Source organism: Eupeodes corollae, chromosome 1 (assembly GCF_945859685.1).
Source record: "Eupeodes corollae chromosome 1, idEupCoro1.1, whole genome shotgun sequence".
Lineage (NCBI taxonomy): Eukaryota > Metazoa > Arthropoda > Insecta > Diptera > Syrphidae > Eupeodes > Eupeodes corollae.
In genome coordinates this window covers 203762712-203773701 of record NC_079147.1, presented here as the reverse complement: position 1 = coordinate 203773701, position 10990 = coordinate 203762712, and the positions used below count along the sequence as shown (strand labels likewise).

General features: G+C 32.6%; 1 protein-coding gene across 1 annotated transcript; it reads right to left on the bottom strand.

Annotated features, from left to right (window-relative positions):
- Window positions 1–3323: 3323 nt before the first annotated feature.
- Window positions 3324–10990, bottom strand: LOC129948201 (uncharacterized). Its single transcript, XM_056059091.1, is given in 18 exon segments — window positions 3324–3629; window positions 3685–3888; window positions 3956–4175; window positions 4178–4432; window positions 4488–4766; window positions 4831–4947; window positions 5007–5224; window positions 5287–5621; window positions 5696–5889; window positions 8543–8691; window positions 8756–8959; window positions 9016–9231; window positions 9290–9479; window positions 9536–9817; window positions 9904–10020; window positions 10081–10298; window positions 10349–10683; window positions 10761–10990. Coding segments are annotated over 18 exon segments (3693 nt in total). The 5' UTR covers window positions 10769–10990; the 3' UTR covers window positions 3324–3477.

The window sequence follows — 10990 nt, the reverse complement described above, 5'->3', positions numbered from 1 at the left end:
CAACTCTGACAAATATTAATTCATGTTTTTTTACTTTCTTACTTTTCATTCATGCCATCTTTTAATTTTTACCATCAAAATCCTTTGATATCGACACAATTGACATCAAAGAAAAATGTATTGCGATCGTGTTGGGAATTTTCTTCTTCTTCAGTGAAATCCTTGTCGTTAAGGATCATATTTTTGCATTCATGATCCTAATATGAATATAAATCAGCTTATTTTTATGACAGAATTTAAGTGAGGAGATAATATCACACCTTCATACATACAAAGTACCCAGAAATATTCCTGCCAGAGGCATAAACTGATTTTGTTTGATTCTGATTTTTCTATAACATATAAAAATGTCCTTTATCACTCTTGCGTGTATTAATTTTTTCTTCTTCTCAAAATAAGCTTCTTAAGGAAAAAATCAATGTAATGCTGTTTTAACGTATCCACAAAAAATAAATAAAGTACCTATAAAAAAAACTGAAGCCCTAAGTACGGTTCCTGTGTTTATTTTTTTCCTAGGCCAACAAATTGTTTTTAGCCTGTTAACATTTCCTAAGTACATCACTGGAGCGCATTAAAGATATAATAACCTATTAAATGTGACAATAAAATTTGTGAATTTTGTCCTCTTCTCTAGGGATGTGTGCGTGTTTTTTTGTGTGTTGTTGTTTTGTTTTTCGATGTATGTTTAGGTGTTTTATGGTATTCTTCCTATATTCATGATAAAATAAATACGCTTAAGTGTTTCCTTTATCCTGAGTCATAACACTTTGGAAAATACATTCTTACAACCTACTCATACTCTTATTTCTTAATGATCCATACATACATACATATGTACGATTACATACGTGTAAGCGAAAGGACATTGTAAAAATGGTTATTTTGAAAAACTCCTCGAATCAATCTTTTGACATTCGCGAGAGTAAAAGGGCCTTTGTAAATAAAGTTTTATTATTTCAAATAAAATCTCGTTGTGTTTACAAATTGCCTATTCAACTTCATTTCGATATTTAATATTATTACGTTAAATCAAATATTAGAAATAATGCATTTTGTAGCGTAGAAAATAATGTTGAAAATATTGATTTAACTCACAGATTCGATATTCCTTCAATCATATCTATCCTTGTGGCCATAATACAGCACAAAGCATGGAGATATTCTATTTTTGAATTCTCGCAAGATTGTTTGCATGCTTTTGTATTGTGATGCAAAACAGCATGTCACACACAATATGATTGAGCATCACCCATATCGAAAAAGGGGAATGCATGCAGTTCAATTAAGCACATAATTGACTTTGAACATGGATGCGCTGGCTGCCCTTATGCGTACACTTATCAAAATAGTTGAGAGATAGAATCCATTATTATCTATCTGCACTGCCACAACATCATGCCAACAAAACTCCTGCCGCCTTCTTATTCCACAATCATACACAAAAAATCAATATCCAGAGGTCCTGTTGGTCTTTGTTTAGGACAGTCATATCTGACTTGTCTGAAAATGACTTTGGGGATATAATAGACGATATGGTTTGTGTGTTTGAAGAACGAGTATAAATACACATTTTGAGAGGTATTACAGTTCTATGACTCGATTTGGAAATATTTTGATTAGAAAAAACTTTGGTTTCTTTGTTACAAATATTCTTTGCAAGGATGGAAACATTTTGAAATTTCAGTTTTTTTAAATAACTTAGAAATAAATTTTCAATTTTTTTTAGATTTGAGAGAATTCAATATTGCCTTAAAAATGTTGTCAAAACATTGCTGCATTTCAATTGGTTACTTCACTACCACTTAACGGCTACTTTACATGTTCTTGATTTGACAAATTGATATGACGTCTGATTTTCTGACATTAAAAATAAAAGGATCCGTTCCCAAGATTTAGCTTTTATTGCTGTTTTTACTTTGACTCTTCCTAAGATATAATATTGGCGAATATTTACATCTATACATCAAGGTATTTTAGTATTGGTCTGGCTCAATGGCCGAAGCAGTGATCAAAAAAAGGATCCTACGAAAAGTAGAATTCAAATTCTCTTCCAGGGGATGAGGTGGGTTGGGTTAGTCTTTCGTAGGTTAATTTTCATATGAATTCCTTTGAATTTGTTTTTAATATGCATTTAAACATACAATTTGTATTTTATTGCTTACCACATTGTTGAAAAAATTGTTGTTTTTACTTGAAGGCTGGACTTAACTTATTTGTTAACTATAATTCGTTTTTATTTTGTATGTTATTAAATTGTGTACCTAAACCAATTCCTTTAATTCAAGAACCAAGCATTTCTCTCTCCTATTTTTAAGTTTTATCGATTCATTTTTGAACAAAATATTTGTAAACGGTTCACACAGAACATTTAAAATTTTTCTTTAGCTCCATTCTTCGAGTAAGCCCATTGAAAATAGTAGCAATAGTAGACTTCGGGAAATTGCGTCAGAAAAAAACCTAAAACCTACATAGATTCTGTTTTATTTTTCTAGGAAAAAAGATCAAACTTTTTTGAAGCATTCTTCCTCTTAATAGTAAGTGTGTGACCCCCATCCCTGGTTTCATCTCTGTATTCGGCCTACATTTAACTGTATTCTATAAAGCCTTTATTCTTCCGATGCTCATATCTTGGCATATGCCAAATTACACAATATGTAAATGTTGCCAATTTTTAATTATTTTACCCATGTATTTAAAAACAATTCTCCTGTAAAGTAGTGAGTTGCATTTAATAATATTTCCTTCCAAACAATTCAACCCTCTAGTTCAACCTTATACGTACTGTTAGAGAAGCTAGAAAGTTATTATCCTTTAAGGTATTGATTAGCCCTTTCGCTTTATTACATCTTAATCCGCCAAAAAGAAGTGATGTTCCTCAATCTTCTTACCAAACTCCTTAGTTTTCTTAACAATTACTAAGCCGGTGCTTAACGATCTGGGAAGTGCATTTGGAACAATTTTCTTTCCATCACTGTACATAGATTCCTAGTTTTATTTGTGATGATGTTTATCAAATCTTTAATAAAGCTATTACCAGCCTTTATAGTCTTTTTATGCAAATAAATCAATTTAGGTTAATGAACTTAATATTTTTATCTTTGTGCATAAAAAGTTATATTATAGTTACCACCAAAGTGTTATAATTTTAATTATGCTTTAAAAGCATAAAATGTCAAAGATATTTAACTTCTAAATTGTCTTCTATTGTATTTCATTATTATTAGAAATAATAACACTTTATGTCTTTATGCTCAAGACACATGTTCTAGATAATCAATTCAGAAATTCTCAATTTTATTGGGGATAAAATAGGAAAGTCAAAATTGTTTTTTGATTGAAGTTTTTAATTTATTTAATTAAAAATTGAACAAAACGTAATCTTTGTTGGAACCCAAGATTTTGATTTTGAAATCAGTATTTTAAAACAATAAAAACCAACTAGTTTTTGGTTTAACAAACTATTTAAATATTGTTTGTTTAAAAACCTTTCTTAACTCCAGGCATATAATTGCCACATCTGGGAAAACCCACTGGAGGCCTAACCCATTCATCTGGTTCACCGACTTGGAAAAGTAGGGCCATTCCTGTAGCCATATGGAGCTCATAATGACAGTGCAGTAACCAAATTCCTTAAAAAACATCAATAAATTGAATTTTAAATTAACTAAATTATCACTATTTTACCCGGATTATCTGCTCGAAATCGAAGTACAGCTACTCCATTCCTTGGTATTGAAACAGTGTCCTTCCACACAGGTCGACTCCTCTTATATTTACTGGCATTTTCAATAGCTTTTGTAAGATTGCTGGTATCATTTTCTATTCCCATCAAAGCAAAACGATAACCATGCAAATGGAATGGATGATCCATCCCTGGTGTGTTTTTAACTATTTAAATAACAGAGAACAATTTATTCCGACGTTTTTATTTTGTAAATTTAATTTGTACACTTACGGTCCTGCAAAGTTAATTCAACAATACTGTTTGTTTTGATTCGGATCAAATGAATGCATTCGCAAATCGGTTCTCCATTACATTTATCTGGCATATGACTGCTGTTGCAAAATAGACTTTTATCGACTTCTGAATATTGAGTTAGAATTGGTTGGGGAGGCACAATAAGACTAATATTGTTAATAATTCCAGTGCTTATTACATTTCCATTAGGATCTGTTATTGGTAGGTATATGAAAAGTGTTTAATACATAGCGAAATGTGAACTAATATTAAATCTTTCTCACTTTCAAATCGCTTATATTCTCCTGAAACAAATCTTCTATTAGCCGGAAATTCTTTGCTTTGGTACGAAAATTTAAGTCTATAATCTGGTTTTCTTGTTACAAGATCTGTGTCTTTTTCTAAAGCTTTTAAGTCAACAACACAATATTCCGAATCATCTTGGAAACATGTTGCTTGTGGATGATTGAGGCGCTAAGAAATAAGCTTGGGAATTAGTTGCTTAACACAAACTAAAAAACATTCTTACAATTCCGATGGGAAAGGTGTGATTGTAGTCCGGGAAAGGTGGCTGCGGTTTGTCAATGTCCGAATCATTATTAACATAGCGTAATAGGGCAAATGAATCAGTTGGTTGTGGCGGATACTTGAATGCTCCTCGAATTCGAATCCAAAAATCACCCTCGGTATGATTTGTATTGATAACAACGTCGTATCTTTCGCCTGCGTTCATAAGAAGGGTGTCGATTTCTAAAGGTTTGACGTCGTAGGAATCTGTTGATATCACCATCATTCTATGTTTTTCGAACTTTTGAGTTTTTGACACAGATTAGTACAGAAAATAGTTAATTTTGTCACTCTAACTAACTCACCTGTATCTGAACGATGTCCGCGAGTGACATAACATCCATCAATCTGAATCTATAACGTGCTCCAGGTTTGACATAAAATATGGTGACAGGTACTTGGTTGTGCTTGAACGTATTTTTCTACAATCCAAAAAAATAGGAAAAACTTAATAATACTGCGTTTTGAGAAAAATTCTTACGTCCACATAAGTTCCTCTCCCATTGATCAATAGCGAGTCAGGGAATGATTCCCGGTTTGGAATCCCAGGGAAGGAATTTTCTCCATAAGTATGTTTCCAATCGGAGATAAGTATATTGTGTTCAGGTAGATCGTAGTCGTAAGAGCCAATGTGTGGGTTATCGTCATCTGGTTTTCGAATTATCAATGCACCGTATTGTCCATTTAATTTATGGAGGCCTGATGCGAAACAAAAATCAATACAAAAAGCTCGTTTATCAATTTTAATTGAAAATCCCCACCTGAATGTGAATGGTAGAACTGCGTTCCGGGTTCACTTGCATAGAACTGGTAGCGAAATGTGGAATCAAACAAAATGGGACATTGTGTGGCAAATGGCACACCATCCATAAAAGGAGTTTCCCCCACGTACAACCCATGCCAGTGTGTTGTAGCAGCTGTCCCGGGAGCCATATTTTTGACATCCACGATGACTTGATCTCCTTCGCAGACATGCATTGGAGGACCTGGAATCATCCGATTGATACTCATAACTCCCTTTTGATGACCATCACCTACAACGCACTGAGGCTTGGAACAATCAGATGCTACTCCTTGCTCACATTTTCCACAAGCTCTGTTTTGAAAAAAAAAATTACGCTCGTTTTGTCTATTAATTCGTCTAACACACATTACATTTTCACAACTTACGGTCCCATTGCCTGGTAGAGTTCCAGCGTCCACTCGAAATAGCACAACCGTTTTTTACCTTTGACACATTTAGAATCACACAAGTCTCCAGGATATTGGGTTAAATTAGCAAACTGAGCCAAGGCTAAATATTCACTCAAAACCAGGACTACAAAAGCCTCCGCTAGAAGCTTTTTAATCATATTGTAATGTGTCTATCTTTCTGGGTCCTAACTACTAGAATTCTATTCACAAACTAAAAGACCAACGAACTTTTAAGATGTCTTTATACACAGATGAATTTTCTTGTGAGTTTAAATACTTTAAAAGGTGTGTTGTTGATAAAATATCTATTGTCATTACCACGTGCGAAATATTTGCTTAATAATTTGGTTATAATTGGGAAAAAATAAAAAAACTTAACATTAGAATGTTGCCGTGCAATAATAAATATAAGCTAAGACGATAATTTAAAACTATTTGTTGCAAAGTTTTTCTGAATTTGAAGATAACAAACTTTTATGTACTGAAGGTATATATAATCAGAGTTGATAATTTAATAATTTAAATGCGTGATATTTAGACGTTTATTCAATAAGTGCTCTAGATACTTCTGAGGTTGACAAAATCACAAATTCAAAACCGCAATAAGCAGTCACTAATAGAATGTCATTAACTCGAGATTTTAATCAAACATAACATTAAGTTAATAGAGAAGTCGTAAAAAGTGGTTCTCGACGATTCCGTCCATCTGTCTGTCTATTTGTTATCGCCAAACCAATGGGTCGATTGAGCTCAAATTTGTTAATATTTAAAGCATTTTCGCGTCTGGGGTCATTTTCTTTTCTCAAGATCAAAAATAACACTAGACCCCATTAAAATTTGTTAGTCAAAAATAAAAAAATCGATTTTTTTCAAAAACGAACAAAAAACGAAAAAAATAGTTCTTTCAGTAAAAAATATATTCTTGCATTTCTCCATTTCCCATTATTTTGTTTTTAATTTCGTTTTTAGGTTTTCCAAGAATTCATTAACCGATTTGAATATTTTTTAAATATTAAATATTTTTTTAAACTGAGTGTTTATTGATATGTTTCAAATAACTGCATACCAGAAGTATTCATGTCTAAACTAAATCTACAAAAATTCTATATATATACAAAATTAATTAAAAAAATCATCCAAGCATTTTCAAAAAATCTGAAAAATTAATAACTTTTTGAGAAGACAAATGGCGTTTAAATTTTCGAAGACAAATCGTAAATCATAGGTACTATCTTTACACATGCTCTTTGTATACAGGAGCAAGTTCGTGCAATCCAGTATTTTATTGTATTTTGAAATTGTATTGTATTATTGAAATTCCAAAGCGATTAATTGGTATTGAAAAACTCTTTGATAATACCCTCAGGGGCGTGTCATCAGCCTATTTATATGTGTATGCTATCATTTACCATGAACTATAGTTTTTAATATGTAATTTGTTGTCAAGTAAAGTGAATAAAAAAATGCTTTGATTTCAATGATCGTAGGATCGCCTTAAATAAATAAAGTTAATTGTTTTAAAAGGTACCATCGATAGATGTACAACGAAATGTTTAAATGAACTTTCAATCAAAGAAGATCTCGTGTACTGTGTTTTATTTCTTTCAACTTTGGAATTGGATTGCCCAAAGTTTGTGTTTTAATTCTTTAACTTTATTTTAATAATTGATAAAACAGAAGAATAAAGGTAAAATAAATAAGACATAACAAACATTAGAAAATTCAGTCTTTTGAATATTGTAACTATTAGTAAAATAAAGTGAAAAAGGGTCAATTTTGTTATAAAAGATCCAGTGAGTTGGAAATTTATCTATAAAAAGTTTACTGAAATGGTGTTAACACCTTGAGCAAAATTGTGACGCATTCAATTTGCTCAACATTTTGTTATATTTATATTTTCTCACACCTAACCGTTTCAGAGATTAACAAAAAGAGAGTACTGGTAGAAAAACTAAATTGCGTAAAAAAATATTTTGTCTTTGAATTGTGTAAGCTTTTAAGTCATTGTCTAATCCGCAACCAATAAGTACAACATCCCTTCAGAATACTAATTTTATTGTAAGGACATGACTTAGAAATCCTGAATTGGGACTAAATGCTCCAAAACCAATTCCCAAAACCTACTATACATTTAAACCTTTCCCTTTAACCACAGCGTGAACAGCCTCCATTCTTTCCACTAAAAAGCTTTATTTTAAGTTATTCATCTAATGCTAATGTATATCATTGGCTCGAAAAATCTATTCGGGAGTTGCCAGGCCTCACCCTTATTGTATTTGATAATAGACACAGTTTAGATTACACATATTATAAAAAAAGTCATATTTTTCTGTTCACTATTAAATTAATTTCCAAAAAATCCTAAGCGATGATTACTTTCTGCACTCTATTCCTAATACGGTTGAGCGTATAAGAAAGTGATTGAGTCAAACACTATTGAAGCTACAGCCATAAATTAGAACGTGGACACGACATTCTATGAAACTTTTTACACAATGCAAAGAGCCCCCAAATTAAGATATAAATTAAGTTAAATAGATTACTAGGTTTAGACCCCTGTTATACTTGAATATAAGAGGAGTCAAATTTTAAATTAAAACATTGTCAGATATTTTGCAGAAATCTTTATATAGTTTTGATTTGTAATTTTTTCAAAAACATATTCAACATTAGCAAACAAACGTTGGTTGAATAAGGTCAACGAAGGCAATTATTAGCAACTTTGACGCAAACAAAACCATCTTCCCAAAAGATGACTTTAAATCAAAAAAAAAACAAAAATAGTGCAATTTTAACATTTATTTATTATTTTCAGGAGTCTTAAACACGTTTCTCAACTCCGGGCTTATAATTTCCACATTTTGGAAACCCTACTGGTGTTGGCACCCATTCACTGGGTTCCCCAACTTGAAAAAGAAAAGCCATTCCTGTAGCCAAATGAAGGGTATAATGACAGTGCATTAGCCAAATTCCTACAATTCGAAAACCATTAGAAAAATAAACAATTCGGTTCAATCTAATAATAAGTTAACTTACCTGGATTATTTGCTCGAAATCGAGCCACCATCACTCCGTTCCTTGGAATTGTTACAGAATCCTTCCAAACCGGTTGACGATTCTTACATTTCCTGGCATCATTAATAGCTTTAGTTAAATTAGTTGCATCTTTGGACATTCCCATTACAGCAAAACGATATCCATGCAGATGGAATGGATGAAATAAACCAGGTACGTCGGCTTCTAAAGAAGGATTTTAGAAATTCCCGAAAAACTGCGAACACAAAACAGACACTTACGGTCGTGAATGGTCATTTCCACAATGCTGTCGGTTTTGATTTTAACTAAATGAATGCATTCGCGAGTGGATTCTCCATCACATTTTTCTGGGCAGTTACTTTTGTCGCAAAACATCTTTTTATCGACTTCAGAATATTGAGTGAGAATTGTTTGAGGAGGCAAAATTAAGCTGATGTTGTTCACAACCCCATCTGCAATAATATCTCCTTCTGGATCTGTGTGGTGTTTATGAAGTGATTAAGTAAATGAAAAAATAAGCAATTTTTATCTCACTATCAAATCGCTTATATTTTCCAGGCACAAATCCCTTTTCAACTGGAAAAACGTTATTGTAGAATGAATAAATAAGCTGATAATCAGGTTTTTTGGTAACAAGAGCGTTATCTTTTTCCAATGCTTCAAGATCAGAAACACAATACTCATTGTCATTATCAGAACATATTGCTTCGGGATGATTTAAACGCTAAAAAAAAGATTTTGTCTTAGGAGTTGAAAAAAAGTATTATAAAGCAAACTTACAATTCCCGTGGGATATTTGTTTTCATTATAGGCCGGATAAGGGGGTTGTGGAGTTTTGTAGTCGGCATCACTGGTTATGTAACGTAGCAATACAAATGATTCAGTTGGTTGAGGTTGGAGCGTATTCAATCCTTGGAATTTTATCCAGTAATCACCGTGAGTTTTATAAGCTTCGATGATAATATCATATCTTTCGCCAGAATTCGTTACTAAACTGTCCACTTCAAACGGTTCTACATCGTAGGAATCTGTTGCTATCACAATCATACTATGGTCTTCGATCTTTGAGTTTTGTAAAATAAAAGTTTGGAAAAACTTTCCACAATAAGAAACAGATACCGCCCAATGACTTAAATCCTACAACTCACCTGCATTTGAACAATATCTGTTAATGAATAACTATTGATGATGTTGACCCTGTATCTATATCCCGGTTTGACATACAAAATAGTGCACGGAACTTGACTACGTTCGAAAGTATTTTTCTGCAAGAAAAAAACTTCTGAAGTTTTTTAAAACTTATTTATTTCGCGAAGTGCTCTTACGTTGATATGAGTTCCTCGTCCATTGATTAAAATTGAGTCAGGGTATGATTCGCCCTTAGGAAGGCCTGGGAAGGAATTCTCCGCATAACCATGCTTCCAATCGGAGATGAGAAGATAATGTTCAGGCAGATCATAGTCGTATTCATAACTATGTAAATTATCTTCATCTGGTTGTCCAACTATTAAAGCTCCATATTGTCCATTTAGCTTTTGGATTCCTGAAAAGAGCTTAAGAAATAAACTTTTTCGAATAAAATTTTACATCTACCAGAGTGTGAATGGTAAAAGAATGTCCCAGGCGCTCTTGCATAGAACTTATACCGAAATGTTGTACCATATGGTATAGGACATTGGGTTACATATGGCACGCCATCCATAAAGGGAGTTTCCAACATTTCAAGTCCATGCCAATGAATTGTAGCAGCTGTACCAATAGCCTCATTCTTTACATCAACAACGACCTGGTCTCCTTGACAAACATGAATCGGAGGTCCTGGAATCATTCTGTTTATGCTCATAACTCCTTTTTGAAAGCCATCGCCTATAATGCACTGTGGTTTAAAGCAGTCAGTTACGACTCCTTGTTCACACTTTCCACAAGCCCTGTTTTTTAACAAATATAGTATTTAAAAGATTTAAATTCAGAAGCATAGGTTGGAAGTTTTAAAAACCAAACTTACGGTCCCATTGCATGATAAAGTTCCAAAGTCCAGTCGAAATAGCAAATCCGCCGCTGCCCCTTAACACATTTTGAATTACACAATTCTCCCGGATATTGTGTCAAATTAGTGTATTGACCTTCGACTAAACCTTTATTCAAAACGAATGCTATAAAAATAGAATAAAATAATTTTTCCATTTTTCAAGTCTGAATCTTTCAAAATGGATTGACAATCTAAATTATCCATGA